Genomic DNA, 25,067 nt, shown 5'->3' on the forward strand with positions numbered 1-25,067 from the left:
CACTGCAAGATGCAAACCACTAGTTAGCCACAGAAAGAATGGCCAGATTAATGTTTGCTTCAAAGACTCTGAAGAATTCTGGAAAAATATCTTGTGGGCAGATGAGACCAAGACTAATCTGTATCAGAGTGATGGCAAGAGCCAAGTGTGGAAGAAATACCCAAGATCCAAAGCAAACCACTTTTGCCATGGTTTACATCTTGCAGTGTAGCCTCTGTATTTCTGTTAATGAAGTCTTCTGTGGACAGTGGTCATTGACATATCAACATCTGCCCCCTGAACAGTGTTTCTGATCTGTCGGACATACATAGGGGAATTTTCTTCATTATGATGATAATTCTTGTCATCAGTAATGGAGGTCTTCCTTGGAATACCATTCCCTTTGCTATTACTGAGCTCACCAGCACTCTCTTTCTTCTTAATGATGTTCCAAACTGTTGATTTCAGTTATCCTAAGGTTTGGGCTCTTACTGTTACAGAATACTGTTTTATTCTTGTTTTTCAGCCTCATAATGGCTTATTTGACTTTCATTGGCACAACTTTGGTCCTCATGTTGAAAAATGGCAACCACAGATTCCAAAGTTGATCAAAAGCTTTGAAGCAAACCTAGCTCTCTTATTCTTGCACCAATTAAGCAATTAGATATACCTGAGTACTCTCAAACACTTGTGAAGGCAAATATTATGGTGTCTTGAAATGAAGGGTCTATGCACAAAAAGTATGGTAATTTCTATATGGTTAAACCAAAATGTATACAAATAACCTTGAATAAAGTCTGGAATGTGCATTATAATTACGTTTGATTACAAATTTAACAATGTGGAGCACAGGCAAATAAATGAAAAAAGTGTCTGTCCCAAGCATATGTGATCCTCAATGCCTTCAGTTAATTTCAGGTATTTGTGGCATTAGGTCGTTTCACAATTAAATATAGTGTAAAATCTTTTTCATCTTCTAGCTTTGAGAACAATTTTACCTTCTGTGGCAGGAAAAAGATTTTCCCCTTCACTTTTTGTTTCGGACAATTTTCCAGCTCTCAGCAAAACTTCTGCAAAATTCTCCAGGGCATTGTACTGGTAACATGCATAGTTTACCTCATCCTGTTTTAAAAAAATCAGAGTATTTAAAATTGCAAAATAAATCAGGAACTAAACAATTTTACAATCAGGTGTGAAGGAAGTTCCAAGAGGAGAGTGCTGAAAGCACCTACCGCTGAAAATGAACATATTTTATTTTTCCCTATTAGAAATCTTCATTCAATGTTAGAGACTGAAAGATGGTTCAACTGAATTGCCAGGATATAGCCACAAGAAAGGCAAGATTGGCTGATGCAGGTTCCAGGGTTTAGATGCTTTAAAAAGAATAAGAAAATGGAGGGGGGGGAGGGAAGTCAATAGGTAGTATTACTGGTCAGGGATAGTATCATGGCTATAGAAAGGGAGGACGCTGCAGAGTCCACTGAGTTGGTGTGGGTGGAAGTCAGAAATAGGAAGGGAGCTTTTACTGTGCTGAGAGTAGCCTATTGACCCCCAAATAGCCCTCGGGACACTGAGAAGCAGATAAGCAGGCAGATTATGGAATGGTGCGGGAAATACAGGGTTGTAGTTATGGGTAATTTCAACATCCCTCATATTGACTGGCACCTACTGACTGCAAGAGGGATAGATGGGGGCTGAATTTGTCAGGTTTGGACAAGAAGGATTCCTGACTCAGTTTGTGGACCAGCTGTATAGAGGAGAGGCCATACTAAATCTGGATCTGGGGAATGAACCTAGTCAGGTGGTGGACTTCTCGGTGGGGGTCATTTTGGGGAGGGTGACCAAAACTCCCTTAGCTTCAACATATCTAAGGAAAAGAATTAAAACAGTGAAACTGGGAAAGTGCTCAACTTGGGAATGTCTAATTATGAAGTGACTCATATGAAGGCAGGAACTAGTGAGAGTAAATTGCAAACAGATGTTCAAAGGTGAAAGCACAGAAGTAATGTGGAGGAAGTTGAAGGACCATTTGTGCAGGGTTCAAAATAGGTTTGTCCCACTGGAACAAACATGTCAGGCAACTAGTCAAGAGGAAGAAGGAACAATACATTAGATATAGGAAGCAAGAGGCCAGAAGGGCGCATGAGGTATATGGTGGCCAAGAAGAAGCTTAAGAAAGGATTTAGGAGAGCTCGAAGTAGGCATCAGAAGGCCTTGGCGTATAGAATTAAGGAAAATCTCAAGGTGTTCTATGTGTATATGAAGAACAGAAGGATGATGAGATTGTAGGTGGGGCTGCTAAAGGATAACGGAGATAACATGTGCCTGGAGGTGGAGGAGGATGGGAAAGTCCGAAATGAATTCTTTGCATCAGTATTCACAAGAGAAAAGGACTTAGATCATGGTGAGGTTGAAATTGAACAAGCGTGTGTACTGGACAATGTGGAGATAAAGTGGAAGTGTTAGATCTTCTTAAAAGCATCAAGATTGTTAAGTCCCCTTGTTTAAAAAAGGTAAAAGGGAGAATCCTGGGAATTATAGACTGGTGAGTCTTATGTCAGTGGTGTGCAAACTTAAGGAGAGGATTCTTAAGTATAGGATCATGAGCATTTGGAGATGAACAATCTGCTCAAGGATAGTCAGCGTGGCTTTGTGAAGGGAATGTCGTGCTTCATGTCTAAGTTATCTGAAGAGGTTAAAAAAGAAATTGATGATGGTAGGGCAGTAGATGTGGTCAACATGGATTTTAGCAAAGAATTTGACAAAGTCCCCCATGAGAGACTCATCCAGAAAGCATGAGGCATAAGATCAGTGGAACCTTGGCTGTATGAATAAAAAATTGGTTTGTAGGAGGAAAGCAGAGAGTAGCAGTGGAAGGAAAGTATTCTGCCTGGAGATCTGTGACCAGAGGAGTGCCACAAGGATCTGTTCTGGGACCCCTGCTCTTTATGATTTTTATAAATGACCTGGATTAAGAGGAAGGATGGGTCAGTAAGTTTGTGGATAACACAAAGGTTAGAGGAGTTGTGGATGGAGCTGAAAGTTGTCAAAGATTACAAGAGGATACAGACAGGCTGCAGAGTTGAGCAGAAAAGTGGCAGATGAGCTTCAATCTGGATAAGTTCGAGTTGAAGCATTTTGGAAGGACAAAGTAAAAGGCTGAGTACAGGGTTAATGGTCAGTTACAAGAGTATGAATGAACAGAAGGACCTTGGGGTTCCAATCCATACATCCCTCAAGATCATTGCACAGGTTGATAGGATCGTTCAGAAGGCCTATGGGATGCTGGGATTCATTAATAGAGGGACTGAATTCGGGAGTAGAGAGGTCATGTTGCAACTCTCAAATCTCTGGTCAGTTCTGGTCACCCATGAAAGGAAGGATGTGGAAACTATAGAGAGGGTGCAGAGGAGAGTTACCAGGATGTTGTCTGGATTGTGAAATGAGGAAAGGTTAATGGAGCTAGGATTTTTCTCTTTGGACCGTAGCAAGATGAGGGGAGACTTGTTAGAGGTCAACAAGATTATGAGAGGCATAGATTGGGTGGGCAGCCAGTACCTGCTTCCCAGGGCAGGATCGTCAAACACCAGAGGACATGTGTATAAAGTTAAGGGAGGGAAATTTAGGGGAGACATCAAGTTGTTTTTTTTTATATATATCTACACAGAGTTCTGGGTACCTGAAATGTCTTGATGGGGATGATGATGGTGGAGGCTGAAATACTGGGGGCATTTAAGGGTCTCTTAGACAGACACAGAGGGTTATGGGGTAGGGAGGGTTTAGTACTTTTTTTTTAAGGAAGGAATGGGTTGGTACACCATCGAGGGTCGAAAGGCCTGTACTGTACTGTATTGTTCAACATTCTTGATACGCTATCAATAACTCCAAAGACTAAAATTTACCTGACTGAATGGCTTTTATTACCATAAACAGAAGGCACGCCTCATGTTGCTGACCCGAGATCAGAGCTTGATCTGGGGGGGGGGGGGGGGGTGATTATGGTATTTCCCCCTTTATTATGGGAAACAAGGGGGAGGAGCCACAGGTACAATCAGCAAGTATTAACATCGGTTCACAGTTAACAGTTCTATAATTGGTTCCCTTCAGAATTACAATACAATAAAAGTTGGTAAATTTTGTGACATTTCTTCAAATATCCTTTGAATGGACACGAGTGGTCAAAAATAACATTTGGCAGCCATTGATTCTGGACTCCATTGCATATTTCAACAATATTTTGATATCAGTGTTCACTGCAGGAACTGGAATCTACGAGTAAACAATGAGAAACCTGAGGGACATAGCAGGATAGGCAGTTTTATGTCCCAGAGAATAAAGCCCTGCAAAAGATAGAGGATATGGTGCAGGGAAATCACAGGTAAAACCCTCTCTCTCCTCCACTGAGAACATCTACAGGGAATGCTTCCTTTGGGGAGCAGCAGCCATCACCAAAGGTCCCCAGCACATGATCTGTTCTCACTGCTGCCAGGTCACGAACGAGCTATAGGTGCAACAAGCCACGCACCACCAGGTTCAGGAGCAGCTGCTACTCCTCCACCATCTGACTCCTCAACGACAAACTCAATCAGGGGCTTATTTAAGGACTCCCGTGTACTTTATTGATTCTTATCTCTTCCTCTGTATTGCGTAGTCAGTTTGTTTACATTTATTTATTTGTTCATGTGTGTATGTTGAGTCAGTTTTTTTTTAAATTGTACTGCCAATAAGTGTTAATTCTGCCTCACCTGCAGGAAAAAAGAATCTCAGGGTTGTATGTGATGTCATGTATGTACTTCAACAATAAATCTGAAATCTGAATCAGGTAACATCCATGGAGAGAAAAGGTTGGGCATTCTTTCAGGTCACCACCCTTTATCTCTACATGAAACATTGACTAACAATTTTTCTCTATGGATGCTGCCACACCCACTGAGACCCTCCATTGTCTGCTCAAGGGTTTCAAGCTTTTTCTTGATCAATAGCTGATGTAACATATAGCATAATATGAAATAATTAAGAATGAAAGAACAGCAATAGAAACTGTGCAGAAATTTCTGAAGAACACACGAGTATGCATAAGTAAGCGTTCACATTTTGCATGTGCGCTAAGCCACCCACAACAAATTACAATCTGTCAAAGACAAACAGTTTGCTTTGGTCATTTGAATAGCAAGCCTGAACAATTAAAGATTTAAATAAGAATGAAATGTATTATGAATACATGGTTAATCAGCAGTGGGAATTCATAAGTACTTAATATCCATTGCAGTGCATTCTTGGGCATTATACATGACATAATAAATCCAACACCGCAAAAAACAGTTTCCTTCTTTCAAGACTATTTTTCTGAACAACTAAGATGAAAATTCAGAGGAAAAAAGGTGATTTTTAATGATTTGTAAAATATATTAAAAAAAATGTATCTTGCTATGAAACTAACAGTTAATTTGAAGAGCAAAATCATTATATTGGTACTGTAGCGGCAGCTACACTGCTACTGAAAGAACACACAACCAGATGAGTTGAGGTCAGTGAGCAGAAGACTGGTTTATTGCTGGCTGCCAGGCTGAACTTACACTCCCAGCCCAGAGCTGGCTGAGAACCGCGATGGGGGGGGGGGGCCAACGTCACTCGGGCGTCACGTGGTCCCCCAATGCTGAGAAGAAGAGGAAACCCCTGATGGCGTCAGCTGCCCTGCCGTGTGGATTACAAGTGGGGCCGGTTCGCCTGGCTTGTGGCACGCCACCACACAGCCCCCCCACCCCCCCCCAGAACCGGCACCAATCATTGGTTCAGTGGGGTCGAGGTGAGCTGGCTTCAGCCTGTCCACAGTAAACAGCTCCCACCTGACACCGATGTCCAGCGTGAATGTGGACCCTGAACACTGGACAACCCTGTACGCCCCTTGGTAAGTTCTCTGCAGAGGTTCCGCAAGTGGGCCCCGCTGAATAAAAATGTATTCTGCGGAGTGCAGCTTGCTGGGGACGTAAAATGGCTGTGTGCCGTGTGAAGGAGTCCAACTGGGCCCAGAGGTGGGGAAGTAGCTGGTGCGGGAATCACTGGGGGTTGTGAGGCGCGTTGATGAACTCACCGGGCAGTACCAGTGGTGTGCCGCAGACCAGCTCAGCTGATGATGCCTGCAGATCCACTTTGGGGGTGGAGCGGATGCCCAGGAGCACCCAAGGCAGTTCGTTCACCCAGTTGGGACCGGTGAGTCAGGCCATAAGTGCCGACTTAAGGTGGCGGTGCACACTCGGCCAGCCCATTGGCCTACGGGTGATAGGCCGTGGTGCGGTGTAGCTCTCTCCCCAACCTGTTTGCGAGCTATGCCCAGAGCGCAGAGGTGAACTGGGCGGGCCCCGATCGCTGGTGAGGTGATTTGGAACGCCGAACTGGGCGACCCAATCATGCAACAGCACTTAGGAGCAGGAGTCGGTGGAGGAGTCCGGCATCGGGATCGCCTCGGACCAACGATTGGTGCGGTCTACCACCGTGAACAGGTAACAGTTGCTCCGGGAAACTGGTAAGGGCCCGACTATGTCCACATGAATGTGGCTGAACCGTTTCTGAAGGTGCTCGAACTATTGGTGTGCCTGTGCACCTTGGACATCTGGCAATGGGTGCATGTTCTGGCCAAGCCTGCGATCTGCTTCCGCAGCCCATGCCAGATGAACCGCTCTGCCACCATATGGACCGTGGACCTGATGGACGGGTGTGAAAGGTTGTGGATGTGATGGAAGACTTGCCTGCACCACTGCTGGGGAACCACTGGCCGCGGGGAGCCTATGGAGACATCACACAGGATGGTGCCTTCGCTGCAAGGAGTCGGGAGATCTCAGAACCGCAAGCCCGTGATGGCAGTCCTGAAGGCTCGCATCTCCTCGACGGACTTCTGGTCCCAGGCAAGCTGGTCGAAGTCGAGGCCAGGTGTCTGCGCGCAGATGGCCAGTCATGAGAGTGTATCAGCAACCAAATTATCCTTCCCCGCCTTGTGCCGAATGTCGGTGGTAAACTCTGACACGAAGGAGAGGTAACGCTGCTGATGTGCCGACCAGGGATTCTTTGCAATCGCGAGCGCCTGAGTGAGAGGTTTATGGTCAGTGAAGATTGTAAAAGTCCTCCCCCCCAAGAAATAGCGGAAATGCCGCACCGCCAGGTACATGCCCAGTAACTCACGGTCGAAGGCGCTATACTTGCGCTCTGGTGGGCAGAGAAGCCAGCTGAAGAATGCCGGCGGCTTCCATTGTCCATTCACCTGCTGTTCCAGGACGGCCATGGAAGGTCTGAGCAACATTCTTTAGCCCGAACGGCATGCAAAGGAATTCGAACAAGCTGAAGAGGGTGATGATGGCTGTCTTGGGTATGTCCTCAGAGTGCACTGGGATTTGTTGATACCCGCGCACCAGGTCAACCTCAGAGAAAACCCTCGCACCATGCAGGTTGACCGTAAAGTCCTGGATGTGAGGGATGGGGTAACAGTCAGGAACTGCCACCTCGTTGAGCTGCCAATAGTCTCCGCAGGGGCGCCAGCTGCCGGAGGCTTTCGGGATGAGGTGGAGCGGCGAGGCCCACGGTCTGTCAGAGCGCTGAATGATCCCCAGCTCCAGCAGATGCGAAAACTCTTCCTTCGCCACCTGGAGCTTGTCAGACGGGAGCTGGCGTGCCTTGGTGTGAACCGGTGGACCCTGGGTGGGGATGTGTTGGAACACCCTGTGGCATGGTGAGGCAGCGGAGAACTGTGGCCTGAGGAGCGCCGGGTACTCGTCCAAGATTCACTGGAACTCGTCTCTGGGCATGCTGATCATGGCCATCTGTGGCTGCTTTGTGTGGGAGGCGTCAAGGAGAACGGCCTGGAAAGTCCGGGCGTCTACCAGTCACCTACCTCGAATGTCCACCAGGAGGCCGTGGGCGAGGAGGAAGTCGGCACCCAGGATGGCGGTTGAAAGGGATAAGACTGTGAACTTACGTGAGACTTTCGCCGGCCGATCTGGAAGTGGACTGTCTTGTTTCCATTCGTCTGGATCTCTGTTGCGTTTGCCGTATGGAGAGGAGGTCCTCAAGTTCAGTTCCTGGACTTGATGTCCGTGGCCGGGATGATGCTGATCTGGGCCCCAGTGTCAACAAGGAAGCACCGGCCACTGACTGAGTCCCGCAGGTAGAGGAGGCTGTGTCCTTGGCCAACCACCGCAGCCATTAACATTGGCCGGCCTGCTCGTTTCCCTGGAATGAGCAGGGCTGACGACACTTCCGAGCCTTGGCTCCCCAGCACTGGTGGTAGAAGCAGAGGCTTGGAGCGGATGCCGTGCCCCTAGTAGTGCTCTTGGTGGCCCCTGCAGGGGCCGGGTATTCTACCATAGCACTAGGGGCAGGCTTGGCATGGTCATGCCTGTACCTCGTGACCTGCTGGACCAGGGGTGTCAAACTCAAATTCACAGAGGGACAAAATTAAAAACTTGGACTAAGTCGAGGGCCGAACTAAATATTTATTGAAAATTTTCAACAACATCTGCATGTTTTCTCTTCTTTCAACATATGTAATGTTAAACTTTAGGATATAACTTTAGGAAGATAATGTTACAGGTCAGGAGTAGGTAGCTCAAGTCCACCCTTTGCTTGACCTGAGGGAAACATATTTGGTCCCTATGGAGATGTAGTCAGCATTCACAGGCTGTATCCATTTTGGCCTGCATTAGGACTCAGCATTTCCTGCTCACTCCTCAGGCTTGAGGCCGCTATTCACCCTCGACCCACCATCCCTCTACCTGACCAGTCCTTTACCCAACCTCTACTCACCCCTCACTCCACTCGCTCTGCCTCTACCCACCCCATCCTATACACGCCCCTCTACTGCCTCTCCCCTCAACCTGTTCCTCCCTCTACCCGTCTCTCACCCTCTAATCACCCCTCCCCTACTCGCCCTGCCCCTCCCCTTTTACCTCTTCCTTATCCACCCCTCCTTCTACTCATCCCTCCCTCTAACTGCCCCTCGCACCACCATAACTTCCCCTGCCCATTACTCCTCATTTACGCCCTCTGCCCACCCCTGCTTACCCACCCACTCAGGCCCAGCGCGCTGCCGATCAGCCTTTGTGGACAGCCACCATCTCTCTTCACGTGCAGGGCCGAGCCAGCCGTCCCTGGGGTCCGCGCGGGTGCAAGCGCTGAAGGCCGTGGCGACCGGGAGAAGTGCGCTCGCGCTGTGGAAGGGCCGTCCGGTGCCAGTCGCGCGGGGCTCGCGCTGCCCGGGGGCCGTGCGCAGCCTGCCATGTCCGTCACGCCGACAGGAAATCACAGGCGCTCGCCCATCCGCCGCACCGCTCGACAGGTGGGAGAAGTGACTGGTTGTGCGGGGAGCCTTCCAACTGGCTTGCCGGCTGATGACATCGACAGACTTCTCGTGTTACAATTTCTCGTGTTACAATGGGGAAGGATGTGCAATGAAGGTGGAGGATGGTGGGGGTGACATTACCAAAAAACAGCATTGGCTCTCGCTGCAGGGCGGGCCACCTCTAATACATTTTTGAAATGATCTTGCGGACCAAATATAATTTGGCCCGCGGGCTAGAGTTTGACATGTGTGTGCTGGACCGCCGAACCCTCCAGAAATCGCTCAAGCCATAGCACTTGGGCCTTCTGAGCAACCTTCCTCGAGTTGGTAAAGCTCTCTTGGGCCAGTAACGGCCGGATGTCGTCGGGCAGATGGTCAAGGAAAATTCGCTCAAAGAGTGGGCAGTTGGTGTGATCACCCATGAGCGCGAGCATCTCTTCCATCAGCCCCACGGAGGACCTGTCCCCCAAGGTGTTGAGGTGCAGCATCCGAGCGGTATGCTGATCCCTGGATAGTCTAAGGGATCCGGTGAGAACTCGCTTGATGGTCTGGTATTTGTCTTCGGCGGGCGGCTGCTGAACGAGGTGCAGCACATGTTTAATGGTCCAGGGCGGCGACACCATGGTAGAATTTGATCATGCCAGACGAAATCTGGTGGAGGTGAAACTGAGCCTCCGTGTGGCCGAACCAGGTCGCCGACTCCTGAACCCAGATGTCAGGCAGCTTGACAGCTATAGGACTGATCCCAGGTTCGCTCATGTTGGGATCAAAGACGTTTGAACCAGTCGGGGTCACCAATTGTAGCGGCAGCTACACTGCTACTAAAAGAACACACAACCAGACAGGTTGAGCTCAGTGAGCAGAAAACTAGTTTATTGCTGGCTGCCGGGCTAGACTTTTACTCCCAGCCCGGACATGGCTGAGAACCGTGCCAAGGAGCACTGACGTCACTCAGGCGTCATGTGGTCCCCCAGCGCGGGCTTCTGAGCCCGGTGTTGAAAAGAAGGGGAAACCCCCGAAGGCGTCATTTTGACCGGCTACCCCGCCGTGTGGATTACAAGTGGAGCCGGTTCGCCTGCCTTAGTGGCATGTTGCCAGAGTACATTAATAAATAATTAATTAGGCAGTTCACTGTAGGAAAGAAACCATAGCTTCAGTCTAAGAGGGCAACCCATTGAGGGATCAGTAATGGAAAGAGTCAAGAACTTTAAATTCCGGTTGTCAACATCTCCAAGGATCTGTCATGGAGCCTCCACGTTGATGCAATCACAAAGAAGGCTCGCTAGCGGCTATACTTCGTGAGGTGTCTGAGGAGATTTGGTATGTCACCGAAGACTCTCGACACTTCTACAGGTGCACCGTGGTGAGCATTCTGGCTGGTTGCATCACTGTCTGGTATAGAGGTACCAACTCTCAGGACAGAACTGAACTCCAGATGATTGTTCACTTGGCCTGCGCCATCACAGGCACCAGACTTCACTTCATTGAGGACATCATTAGGCATGTCTTAAAACAAGCAGCCTCTATCCTCAAAGACCCACACCACCCAGGCCATGCCCGCTTCACTCTGCTACCTTTGGGGAAAAGGTACACAGGAGCCTAAAGACGAGCACTCAGCGGCACAAGGACGGTTTCTTCCCCACTGCCATCAGATTCCTGAATAATTAATGAACCAAAGAAACTGCCTTACTTTTCATGCTCTATTATTGTTATTATTATTTTATTTTTATAGTAATGTCATAAAATGGTTATAATATGAATGTTTGCACAATGATGCTTCCACAAAACACTGAATTTCATGGCTTGTTCATGACAATATATCCTGATTCTGATTCCTCATTTGTACTGATGGCCCAACTAGTTCCACTAAAGGGAATGAATTTCAAAGTTTCTAATGCAAATCTTACCTCTCCTATTCTACTTACTTTGGCAATGAAGGCATCATCGAAGAGGACATCATAAAAAGGATGACTGCCTTGTTTTTCCAAATCTTGATTCAAACCAATCTCATTCTGAAATGTTGTTTTCTGTGATACATCCTAAAAAGAAACTATTTTAAAATAATATCTATCAGAGTATCCAATTTCCTTCTTGTTGGCATGCAGTAAAAAAAAACCTTACATGCAAAGGTCGCAGGTAACTGAGGGACTTCTTCCACCACTGTGCGTCACTGACAGCATGCAGTACTGCCTTTGTTGTCATGGAAGTACTGCTGAGAACCTCCATTGTTTTAGCAGTTGTTCTTTGTAATAGGTCACTCGAGGAATTTGTTGAAGCTTTTGTTTCACTCTAAAAGTTTAAAATCAAATCACAAAATGCTTTATAAAGCAATTACATTAAAATGATTGAACTGCTTCTCTGAATGTACATCAAGCTGAATGAGTTGACGGTGGTATTTACCATTGCTATAACAACTTATCACCATTTTCTGAATCCTCAAAATAATTATTAAGAATAGATTTAAGATATCCATCTCATTTTACATTTTACTTTGTGCATTCATACTAAGGTTTTGCACACTTTTGATTTTATTTTCTTCCTGTTATCAGATTATGAATTAATTTTTAAAATCAAAAATATGATATGTCTGTAACATATCACCCAACCTCTTCAAACCAAGTAACTTAAATATATTTTTACATTTGATAGTTTGGAAATCCAGACAATACTATCTTATACACATATCATGGCCGAGATTTGTAGACCAATTTTTATGGTAAAATTTAGTGGTCAACTGTTACACACATACTAGTTTTGACTGCAGTAAGTACCTGTGTCGTTCAAGACATCAGGAGCATGAATGGTTGGCAGATGGCTGGGACTGGGTGGTAAGTCTGTGTTCTGGACGTCAGGAGCTCAGATGGCCAGGGATTTGGTAAGAGTCTGCAATCTGGTGTAGGGATGGGTGGGGATCCAAGGCCTAGGCAAGAGTCTGTAGTTGTGGCATTGGAAGCTCTGTTGGACGGGTGGCTTGGGCCTCAGCAAGAGTCCGCGGCCGGGACATCAGGAGCTCAGGTGGGTAGGCACCTGGGCCCAAAAAAATGGGGTGTGGTGGGGGGGGGGGGGTGGTTCGACTTTCAGACGTGAAGTATGGGAAATACCAGATTTTTGGGCCAAAAGGAGGTCGACTTTTACATGGTATCCACGAATTCATGCATATATACGGTAATTATATTTACACATATTAACAATAAAATAAATTCAGACATTTTCCATGATAGTTTGCTGAAAATCTAATGATTTCAGCAAGTAAACACTATATTGCACTGTTTCCATTTTTGAAAGATTGAGACAATAATCATCCTTTTTTGTGCGAAATACAAAGATGACATTCAATTTCAGAAAGGTGCTGAGAGTCATGCTGTTTTAAATAATGACAATTGTAACCTGCTGATCATGGCCTGGAGAATTCACCGACTCGTTACTCTCTGATGGGTGAATCTGATAATTCACAGCTTGATACAATATCTGCAATAAAGTGAGCAAAGTTGAAAGCAGTGATTTAGCATTGGGCAACATCATCAGAGATTGCTTCCAATAGGCTATTAACCACTCACAATGCGACAGTATTCTCCTCACATGAAGTGTATTAAATTGTAATGAATATCAAGAAAATACCTTTGCTGCAATGAAAATTTCCTGTAGAGAAGGAAATCATGGAAAGAAAAAAATCATAGCAGGAATAAATTAACTATTACTGTCTAACAAACAATAATCCTGTCTGAAAGTGCTGTATTTAGCATTAATTTAAAATCTTGTCAGATTATAAAACACCAATGTCCAATTCTTCAGGCTGACATGCAAACCAGCTTGATGAATTTGGGAAAAAAAAGACAGAAATACTTCAAAATAATTCCTAGACTAAAGGCATTGACTATTATTAATACACAAGTCATACAACTTTATTTAAGACACAATCAAACAAAATTCTGGAATTTTTTGGTCACCAGAGTGGCTACCTCACAGATCCAGTAACCCAAGTTCAATCCTAACCACCAGAGTCCATCACACATAACAGCAGTTTCCACTGGGTACTCATATTTCCTCCCACATTCTAGTGACAAGGAGGTTGTTTGGTTAAATCTCCATGGTGTATTGTCCCAGTATGTGGTCAGTGGCAGAATTGGTTAGAATGTGGAAAAAATAAAATGGGTTTAATGTAAATGTGGGTACAAATTCACTGGGCAGAAAGTATGCTATATGACTCTATTAACCTCTGGAAAGTGCTGAATCAATATTCAAATTCATTAACAGCATGAATTCTTTGTGACAAACGTGAACAAAATTCAGTACTGAAAGTCAAGAGACTGCAGATGCTGGTACTTAAGGATGAATATAATCTGCTGAAGGAATTTGGTGTGTTGGGTAACATCAGTAGGAGAAAAAGAATAGTCAGGATTTAGGCCTGAAACATTTTTTTTCTCCCACCAATGCTGCTCGATCCTATGGGTTATCCAGCAGATAATGTTTAGCTACTGAAAGTTGGAACCTCTATTTCAATCTGAGTACTTTTCTGAAGATTAATCTTAACAATTCCAATGGACCTTTCTGGTCCTGAACATTTCTGCAAGTGAGGACTCTATCAGCATCACTGGATGTTCAAAAATTTATTTTATTTTTATTTGTTTTCTATTCTGCAACAAGTACTGTTTACTAACACTGTTTGCCATAAATTGGAGTCAGAGCAGGGTATTTGACTTATAGATGTGAATTCATTTGGTAAACATGCTGCAGAAGAAATTATGATAACTTATCCGACAAAGACAAAGTAACTTTTTTCAGAAAATAACAGTTTACAATTCAGAGATTTTAAAGACATTCTGTAATGAATTCCCATCACATGGAATCGAATGGATAAAACTTGGTCAAAAGAAGTTTTAGTTCTTAAAAATGATGTTCTTTTGCTATTAGTAGAATTAAAAGTATTCAATCAAACCTGTGTCTGAAGTGAGCTGCTGACAGCCAAGAGAGACTGGATAACATCGGGAGGACAGTACGTGCGAGCAAAGGCCATTAGCTCCTGACGCATGGCAAGGTCACAATAGCCATCTGACTCCCCCAATTTGCTGCACACCTGCCAACCCGCACGGTAACCTTTGTAAAATCAACAAGGGGAAAAAAAATGTCAGTATTACTAATAAAAGAAATTATATTACCTCTTACAAAATTCTAATTACAGCAAACCTGAAGATACCTGTTGCTTTTACAATCAACAATAGCTCACTTAAATAATATGGCCATTCTTCAAGTCATACATTATGCTTCACAACTAGTATGAAAATCATTAAAATATAACAGAAAACAAAAAGACAAAACTTTAAAAATATTACAGAAATTTGCAAAAAAAAAGTTTTGATTGTTCTTAGAAGGTACAAGGCCCAATCAGAATAGATCAATTAAATTATTTTTGTACATGAAAATCTGAAGGTTTACAGTATTCACTGGTTGGAGAAGATGTCAGTTGAGCCTTTTCTTTGCTGTTTTTTAAAATATTTACATGCATCCATGTATATTAGCTTTTCCAACTGAACAGAAATGGAGACCAGGAAAATTAGGGAGAATGGGTGATCAAAAACTAATAAGAAACAAAACAGAAATAACTTTTGCGCTAAACTTGCTCCACATCCAACAAAATTACTTGAACAAGCAATAATTGAAATGTGGACTAAGAAGTGTTAACAGTTTGTTATTATTTAATGCAAAATTAGCTATGGGTATTCAAGAGAAATAGTGATTTTACTGTAATGAAGTTGTTTGATTTTCAAAAATCTGCCCAGCATAATTCACTAACATGTAGCAGCCAAGAAAGCTTGGTTAGGGCTTCAGGTATCAAACAGGTCTTACTTATTTAACAAAATTGTTTGCATTGGCCATTGACTTAGTTATTAAATATAATTTCAGTATCTGAACTGGAAAGACTTATCAACCCATTTCATCTGGTTCTTAGATATTCACCTTTTATTATCAATGCATTTAAACAAAGCTGCAGCATGGATGGCCATTTTAAATAAACGAGTTTATTGTCATAGAGATGAATGCAATGCAAATATGCATCAAAATTTTTATTGCTGCAGTTAAACAAGTATTTTTGTTTAAAAAAATACAGTAGAATACATTAAATTATCATAATATAAAAAAAATAATTGGTATGCTGTGCAACGAATGAAAGAAAAAACCACACAGAAGCTGTGAGTGAGGTGAACCAACCAAGTGACTTTACTGGAACTCTCTGAATTTATCAGCACCACTCCTTTTTGGCCTTTCCTACTGGGACCATTGTGATGTCAGCTCAGTACGATCTGCACCTCCATAACCTGGTTAACTTATGGTTCAATGCAGCTTGCTAAATAACCTCTCCCAGAATAAGTGCTCGGAGGTGCCGAGTCTACAGTTTGTAAACAGTTTGCTTGTTTTGGAGGCCGACCTCTCTGCCGCAGGGCTGTAACAGTTACTGGTTGGTCGAGGTCAAGGTCTGCTGGCTTGAGGCGGCCGAATGTTTCCTGCCGACCACCAAGGTCCAAAAGGCACGTAGTCCCGCTGTGTCACAGAACCTTGTATGAATCTTCATATGGGTGCTGAAGGGGCATCGGGTGTGTGCCTCTCCTTATGAAAATGTATTTGCAGTCTTTGAGATCCTTTGGGACGTAGGATGGAGCTGGACCACGGCATGAGGTTGGTATGTGAGCCAAGGTGCTCACCTTCTCGCGAAGTTGCATTTTTAGCAGAGCTGTAGATGTTTCCTCCTGGCCGCGAGCCACTGGCACAAACTCTCCTGGAACTGTCAATGGGGGCCCCATAGACAAATTCAGTGGAAGATGTGGCAAAATCCTCCTTCGGCACTGTGTGGATGCCAAGCAGCTAGTCCACCCAATCTGGGCCTTGGAGATGTGTCACAAATGCCGATGGAATCTTTCCACTAGGCCATGGTGTGATGTAACTGGGACCCTCGGAGCTGTGCCAGCACTACCCATAAGCCAGACGTGAACTGTGCCTCCTGTCCAATGTGATATTGGGAGGAAGGCCGAATCGAGCTATCCAGTTGACAATGAGGGCCCTGGCGCAGGATGTCGTGGAGGTGTCCGAGAGTGGGACCGCTTCCAGCCATCAGTGAACCTGTTACATCACACCACAGCCTACTATGGCATCAGATAAAGTCTAATTGGGGGACATTGGATAACTGCGGTGAGGTGGGCACAATCTGGCATTCGGAAAACTCTCTCAGCATGGGGGGGGGGGGTGGTGGTGGTGCCTATCTACTTACCATGAACCGCTATCATCACACTTCCCTTTGATGAAACAGACAAATGCACTGCTTCTATTGCATGGAGACAAGTGACGCTAGCAATGGTAGTGTTGTGGGCAGGGGCGGGGGGATTCACAATACCTCATTTGGGGGGGCAATGGCTATAAGCAGGTGGGGGGGGCCACAATACCTCATTTGGGGGGGCAATGCCCACAAATGCCACCTTCCCTCCTTGGTGCAGGCCCTGATAATAATATTAGATATATAAATAATATTCTCAGTTACAGGTAGTGCAAGAAAGTGTTGTTTAAATATTGTCAACCGATTTTGTTGTCCTGGAGTATTTATGATTAGAACAGTAGGGGAAGGTTCAAAAGTCTGAGAGCAGTTGGAAAAATATGCCCTTGAACTTAGAAATGCTGAACTTCAAGCTTCGGTACCTTCCCAAAGGTAACAGTGAGAAGAGGTTGTGACCAGGGTGAAGGGAGCCTTCATGAGGCAGTCCTTAACATGGATGGAAGGTCGGAGCCTATGAAGGATATGGCTACGTTTGCTACTTTCTGCAGCCTTCTGCATTTCTTTTGTTTCTTAGCAATTGGGAAAGACGTTGCTCAATTCTTTAGTCTAGCTGTGGGCAGTAAAATATCAACATACTGTTCTTCGGGTTATCACTGAGGTGAAGGAAGAATTTTCAGAAGAAAATCAAGGATGATTTCATGATAACTCACTAATATTAAAAACCCTGTAACTTTTAATAATTTTGCATCATTGACACAGCAAATGAATTGAGAACTAGGAGATAGAGTAAACTTTTTAGGAAAGTGACAAAATGAATACTGCTCACTCATGACTAAATATTTTCATTCTTTATATATTCAAACTGGGGTACACAGGATTTTCTGATGGATGTATCATTGTTCAAATGTATTATTTATGATATAAACTGCTATTTTTGAATGAACAACTTGAAAAAGTCTTGGAATACATCATTTTTCTTTATATTTACTCAAGAAGCAAGGCAAAAAATCATTGCTCAGAGGCAGACGGTTAACAGAACGTAATTGATTTTACTTTGCATTAGCAAGACCATCCTGAGAATTGCACTTCTACATCCATTAATGTTTAACAATTTAATTTAAATTTTAACACATCCAGTTGCACGCAGTCTCTTGGAATTGCAGCTGTTGCCGAGTTCAGGTGTTAAGTGGATCCTTACTGTTCCCATTTTCAACCTCATTTTAACACTCCACAGTCGATGTTACAGAGCAGAAGAAAAGCAAAACCAAAATAGTGAAGAAAAATTATGAAGGGTTTGACCAGAAGAATTCTGTCTGACTAATTCCATCTCCCTTGCTTCATAAGTCAAGCTTAGTGTCAAAGGCAATGTACAAAGGTGATGAAGAATTAACAAGTATGTTGCGGCGAAGAGTACCACTAGATTATCAAACCGGCGTCTGTAGTTGTGGGCCCCCGCAGGATCAGGAGTTCCCAGTGGGGGGCGGGGGGGAGGACGCAAAGAACTCTGGGAGGCGCATATCTTTGGACGTTGGTTGATTGTGATAGCGCGCCAACTATAATTATTTAAACTCTTGCGAAGATTGCATTAAACTGTTCTGTTGGTTCAGCTCACAGACAACTTCTATTGTGCTTTATTCGCTGCACTACTTGCTATGAATTTGTTTTAAGCAGAATGCAGTCAAAATAGAATATTACCTGCAGACATAAGCTCTTGGCAATGGATGCTGGCAACTTTGAAATCTTGGTAGCCAAGGGCCTGATCAGCCAGCAGAACTAAGACCTGTCCTTTACGTGCTACTTTATCATTGCCTGTTTAATCAAACAAATAGACAAGGCAAAACTTAATTTTATAAATGAAATACAGTTGGTTTAAAATCTGTATCACTTTCAATTCAATTGATGGAAAAGGGCTCCTAACAAGACAAATTAAAATTTCAGACATTATGCATTATTAAAAGGAAGATTGAATAAGTATTTTTTCTAATGTTAATTTATTTTCACATTGAATAAAAATACATTAAAATCAAATAAACAGATTATACAAACCAGCCTCTGCTCATTTTCATTTACACCTTTGCAAGTGATGTGTATTCCACTGTGATACAACATGTTACAAGAAACAAGCACTGACCTCCTACTCTCAGAAAGTCTGCGAGACCCAGGAGCTTCTTTGACTGTTTGTAAGCTGATGGGCACTGAGAAATGCATTCTTTTATGAGTTTGAGTCGGTCTGAGCACAAACACACTGTGAAACAAAATAGAAGTTAATTTCCTATTAAAATAGCATGTTATCAAAGTCAAAATGTAATAATGTTGTACAAATAAACAGTTGGCACCATTGCAAACAGTTGACAAAATCTTTAATTAACTCACAACATTGAAACTGTATTTCTATACTCATTAGCTTCATATCCCAGATCGTTATTGAATCTTCACAAGCTTTTACCTCGCACACACCACCCCCCTCCCCGCCCCCATGTCAGAATTGAAAAACATGCAGTCCCTGTGCAATAATCAAAATGCAAGTTTGAGACCTCAACAACAATACAGTTTTAATTGACAGAAAACTGGATGGACTTAACATGAAATTAAACAAAAATGTGATTATAGATATTTGTAAATTTAGGTTCACTCCAAGGTGTTCATCATTCTCATGGTGTGCAATTAAGAATTTTGCTTTGGATTTCAGAAGAAATCAAAATCTAATTTTAGTTTAGTAAGAAATATTTACAAATTGCATTGACAAGAATGGAGTGAAATGGTAATTCATCACTGCTAAACATACAAATTTTAAAATAAGAAAACTGATATGAGATTACATATATTGGAAGTAGCACAAATGCAAATCAGCATCTGGTAATATAATCTGTCAGGCTTAATCAAAACAAATGATAGAATAGCCCTATTTTTGACAAATTTTAAAAAAAATGTTTAAAAGAACAAGCATAAGAGGTTTTATTGACAAGGTTGTTTGTTCTCAGATGAAGTTCTGGTTAATTAGGCCACAATGCTCAGCACCAAATATCCCAGAAAACATGCATATACCACAAGTTTGTGAAATTATTCTGTTACAAACATGATCAGATATCATGAACTGTTGACATTTTATTCTTTGTCATTTTACTCTTAAACGATCGCCAAAGATGCTAAAATGGATTCAGATCTTTCCAATCTATTATCAAACTTGCATGATGTTCTCACATCCAAAACTGTGGCTTTAATTTTAATTTCCATGTATCAATGACGGTCACAATGTTATTTGGTGCAATCTGTTTGGCTATTGTTTCAAAGCAGCTGATGAATTATGAAGTTCCCTTCATAAGAGAAATAGATCATTAATAAAAATTCTATTTCTCAGAAAACATATTAAAAAACAAAATTTAGGAATTCTAAAAAAAAGCTCCAATTCCATAATGCTTTTTACATTGCTCCAATGTAACAATTTTTTTTTCTTAACAGATCTAATAATCTGCCTGATGATCTTGCTGTTTAAACAATGAGCTGAAATTGTTTATCGGTCATAAATCAAGTACCACTTTCTTTCTACCATGATTGCTTAATTGTCCCAATTGTTAGCTGGCATTTCTCATTGCACTTAGACCAGTGTTGAAGTCTGCTGTAGCCAGAGTGCAAATATGAATATAGGAGCTTACTGTCATACACAAAACAATGTACAGATTTACTGAAATTTTTACTTGCTGCAGTCACACAGGTATACAGGATACACCATTTACAACAGTACAAAGTAAATTACCACAATGAGCCAAGAAGAAAAATAAAAGGATAGATAAATAAATATTCTTCAGTTGCAGTTAGTGACAAAAGGATGCTTCAATTATGCAGATCTTTTGACAGTTCTGGAGTAGCTTATGTTAGCATTAGTTTAATACGGAGAGGTCAAGGGCCTGATAGCTATGGAGAAAAACTGTGGTGACCTGAAAGAAGGAGGTTATCATCTGGAAAACCCTGATGGGGCAAGTTTCTTTGTCAATGCACTGAAGTGGCTAATCTAAAAGAAATCAGTTGTGTGTACCACGAGCCACAAATCTCTCTCTGAAAACTGACAAGAACCTTCCTGAGTGGTAACCATTTACCTTTCAAGCACCAAAGCCTGGTGAACTTCATAAATGTTAAATTCTGTGCACAGTATAAGAATTGCCTGCAACCAATGAACTTGGAGGAGTGGAGAAGTGAGATTGGACTGTGAATCGAAGAACTTTTCTGAACTTATACACGTGCGCTTAGAATTAGAAGGGGGTTATGTAAGGTTAAGATAAGTTAATAGTAATAAGTTTAAACATGAAAACAGGTTCAAATTTTAAGATAATTAAAAGCAATTTTGTTTAAGTAACCATTTGTTGTGGTGAATATCTATTGCTGCTGGGTTTTGGGCTCATAACAGCATAACACCTTTACAGCACTAGCAATCGGGTCCGGGGTTCTAATCCCTTACTGTCTGTACATTCTCTCCTTGTCTGCGTGGGTTTTCCCTGGGGACTATGGTTTCCTCCCACTGTTTGAAACACACTGGAGGTGTAGGTTAATTGACTGTAAATTGGGTGGCATGGACTTGGGGGGGTGAAATGGCCAGTTACCATGCTGTATGTCTCAATTTAAAAATTGGAAAACAGTAAAGCAAGACGACTTAATATGCAATTGTTCCAAACGTTGTCTTGACTAATACTTCAACACTTTATAATTTAGATATTGCAAAAATAATAGTATTGAACACTGCACCCAAACATGGCTATTAATTATGGAATATAAATCAGCATAATTAAAATATTGATATTCAATAATTTGTTTGTTGAAAACTCATTTTTTAAAAATATTTTATTTAACAATTTTTAAACCACAAGTAAATACAGTTCCTTCAATTACGTATTTTCAAATGTGGTATAAAAAAAATCCCCCATCCATCACTCCCACCCACACCCCAAAATCCAAAAAGAAAAAAAATTCTAGTTCTTTTAAAATTTTAATTTTTTTTTTGTCCTTATAGAATAGAAACCAATCAGAGGCTCATACAAGCCTCTGGGGATAATTCTTGTGAATCTTTTCCACTCTTTTTTTAAGCTTAATTAAATCTTTTCTCTTGTTGGGTGACTAAAACTACATGCAATATCCCAAGTGTGGCCTTACCAATAAATTGTACAGTCCTAACATGAAATACCTGCTCCTGTACTCAATGCCCTGACTGATGAAGTGTGGCATTTACCTGTTAAGCACCAAAGCCTGGTGAACTTTATTAACGTCAACTTCTGTGTACAGTACAAGAAATGCCTGCAGTGAGATTGGACTGTGAACCAAAGAACTTTGCTGAACTTACACACACGTGCACTTAGCATTAGAAGGGGGGTTAAGTAGGTTAAGTGAGTCAATAGAGATAAGTTTAAGTTTTATTCTATTTTCATGTTCAAAGATAATTAAAGGCAACTTTTGTTTAAGTAGCCCTTTGTCATGGTGCATATCTATTGATACTGGGTTTTGGGTTCCTCTGGGCTTGTAACAACTACCACGCCCTCCCTCACAATGTACCCTCAACCTATGTTTTCTCCAATCATCTCCCAGAGCATTTATGCTCCATTTACTTAGCCTCAATTATTTCCTCTTACTTTCTTTTAGCTGCTTTATTTTAGGAACAACACCAATTATAAAGATAAACATCAAATACCTTGCATAGGCAAAATCTTCACATTGAATTCCTCCAGTAGGCCAAGAGCACTGATAAGGTCCAACTTTTCTTGAATGACTGCAGAGCAGTCTGTGATGAGCTGTAAGCAGCATCTAATACACAATATGGAATGCCAGATGGTAAGTGGATTTCAACCATGAAGACAAGATGACACCCCCAGTTTCCTTTGCCATCAGTCACCTTAATGGAACAATTTAATTATGGCTCCTCCAAGAGACTGTAGTGAACTAAAACAGTAATCTATGAAACTGTTCTGTGCACAATAAGACTCGATTTCCTTACTCCTAATGATTATTGTAAAAGATTCTAACCACATATTGAAACAAAACTAAAACTACTCTTGGATTTGAGCCATTTCATTTTGAATCTCAAATCCATTCTTCTATATCTGATAAAATATTATCATTAAAACTTGCTGCCCAATGCTGATATTATTATTATCCTCAGTGGCACCATCTGAAAACATTACAAAATATCTCTATAAAGATGAATTTATTATCTTTTAAAAACAAATTGACAGTCATACAAGTACAGTACAACTCCAATTACCCAAAAAGGTCAGGACCAGGCCTATGTCAGATAAATATTTTTTTTTCTTCGGATAACTGGTCATTTTTTTTTTAAAACAGCCCATTTGCAACAGAAAATCACTTCAGCAAACAACAAGGGAAGGCTTCTTAATCATGAAAATAATGTTTAATTCTTACCAATAAAATGCTGGCTGCAACACCAGCACTGATCAATGAGGCCTCCTAGTGTGTGTATGCAGTAGTAGGCTGAGGGGAGGATTCGGAATCGGTGACAGGAACTCTGGTGTGCCAAGGAGGAAGTGAAAGAAGGGGAGGGGAGCGGAGGGAATGCCACTGAGCCCAAGGTCCTGCGCTTGCCTGGGAACCAGAGGTCCCACTTCTGCCCAGGAGGCTGCTTTCCTTGATGACACCTGGACAAGGGATTTTTCCGACCATTTGCGGCTGTGGGACAGTGGTATGCAATTTGAGAGGGGGAGTTGGAGAGAAAAGTCAATGGGGAAGGTAAAGAAGAAATGGAAAGAGAGAGAGGAGGGAGTTACCTGAAACAAGGACAATCATTGTTCTAATTTCATGCCAAATAAATATTTTTTCCAACCTGTGAGGTCAGTTTGGCTCTGATAGAATTTTGGATGAATAAGGATTTCTGATTTGTTTTGGATATCCTCATTTAACTGAAGTTTTTTTTTAATTCAGAGAATTGAGGATTTCGGAAATACGATTTCAGATATTGGAGTTGTTCTATAACTGAAACAAAGTGATTTTGGTGGAATTTTAAATAAGTGGTAGAATTTTCTTAAAACTCACAACCTGGAATTATACAAGGATGCAGAACAAAAGGTCATTCAGCTATTGATTCTATACTAGCACAAGTTTAATCCCACTGTCTTGCTCTTTCACTCTACCCTGTAAATTCCTTCCCTTTCAACAGTCATCATTTATTCCTCTCACCATCTTTGTTTATTTTTCCGAATACCATCAATTGTTCTCAACTCCTCCATCAATTGGGACAGTGGAATGGGAATAAGAGAAATCAAGCTCTACACCCCAAAAGATTTAAAATACCCCCATCTAACTGCACACACCATCCTCTGTTGTTATGAAAACAATCCCAGCAGCTCGAGGCTATCCACATGACAGTCCCTCACCCCTGGATCCATTTTGATAAATATACTACAGAATACAATAACCCAGTTGTGACTGAATCAGCATTTTTTTTTCAAACATTTACCCTGGCTTTCTTGCTCTTGTATTCTTTGCTGCTTTTTATAGAGCTCAGAGTACCCTGTGATTTTTTTTAAAAACCATTTAATCAAGCTACTCTATTCCTTTCCGTGTACCCAGATCTATTCTTACAGAATCAGAATTTATTGTTGTGAACAGGTCACAGAATTTGTTGTTCTGTGGCAGCATCACAATGCAAACCACCTTACAAAATAAATAAAAACAGAGCAAGAAAATGTCAGAGTACGGCAGTGTCTGTGGTTCATTCAGGAATCTGATGGCAGAGGGAGAGAAGCTGCCCTTGTGTTGCTGAGTGCTCTTCTTCTGGGTCTACCCAATGGTAGCAGAGTGAAGAGGGCATGGCCTGGGTGGTGGGCATCCTTGAGAACAAAGGCTGTTTTCTTGAGACACCATCTCTTGTAGATGTCCTTGGTAGAGTGAAGACTGGCGCTGGTGATGCGGTACTCGCGGAGTTTTTTTCTTGTCCTGAGCATCGGCACCTCCGCACTTGACAGTGATGCAACCAGACAGAATGCTCTCCATGGTACATCAGTAGAAGTTTTTTTGAGAGCCTTCAGTTACGTACTAGATGCCCTCAAACTCCTCACAAAGTATAGCCACTGGCGACCTTTCTTCGTGATTGCATCAATATGGAGGCAACAGGACAGATCCTTTGAGATATGACATCCAGAAATTTGAAGTTCTTGACCCTCTACACTTCTGAGCCCTTGATAAGCACAAGTTTGTGTTCTTCTGACTTCCTTCCTAAGTCCACAATTATCTCCTTGGTTTTCCTAATGTTAAGTGCAAGGTTGTTGGTGTGACACCACTCAATGAGCAAATCTATCTCCCTCCTGTACAACCTGGTGTTATCAACAAATTTGTGCATAGCATTGGAATTGAGCCTTGCCACACAGTCGTGGGTGATGAGTGAGTGGGCTCAGTACAAATCTTGAGGTGCGCCTGTGCTGATAGTCAGTGAGGAAGATCCATTGTTTCCAATTCATTCTGACTGTGATCTTCTGATAAGGAAGTCAAGGATCCAGCTGCAGA

At 42.5% G+C, this 25,067-nt stretch overlaps 1 protein-coding gene across 3 annotated transcripts in view; it reads right to left on the bottom strand.

The window, feature by feature from the left end:
• The window catches only part of nbas (NBAS subunit of NRZ tethering complex), a 292,652-nt gene that overhangs the window by 153,028 nt on the left and 114,557 nt on the right, over positions 1 to 25,067 (bottom strand). For all 3 annotated transcript variants that reach the window (XR_011340415.1, XM_069886343.1, XM_069886344.1), the window contains exons 31-38: positions 22,243 to 22,355; positions 18,700 to 18,813; positions 18,264 to 18,377; positions 14,244 to 14,401; positions 12,695 to 12,775; positions 11,429 to 11,596; positions 11,233 to 11,346; positions 978 to 1,101 (exon numbers count right to left, since the gene is read on the bottom strand). Coding sequence is in view for 2 of the 3 variants with exons in the window: in XM_069886343.1 (XP_069742444.1) it covers positions 978 to 1,101; positions 11,233 to 11,346; positions 11,429 to 11,596; positions 12,695 to 12,775; positions 14,244 to 14,401; positions 18,264 to 18,377; positions 18,700 to 18,813; positions 22,243 to 22,355 (986 nt within the window). In the remaining variant the exon portion in view is untranslated. The remainder of the gene's footprint in view (positions 1 to 977; positions 1,102 to 11,232; positions 11,347 to 11,428; positions 11,597 to 12,694; positions 12,776 to 14,243; positions 14,402 to 18,263; positions 18,378 to 18,699; positions 18,814 to 22,242; positions 22,356 to 25,067) is intronic.

This window comes from Narcine bancroftii, chromosome 6 (genome assembly GCF_036971445.1).
Source record: "Narcine bancroftii isolate sNarBan1 chromosome 6, sNarBan1.hap1, whole genome shotgun sequence".
Taxonomy (NCBI): domain Eukaryota; kingdom Metazoa; phylum Chordata; class Chondrichthyes; order Torpediniformes; family Narcinidae; genus Narcine; species Narcine bancroftii.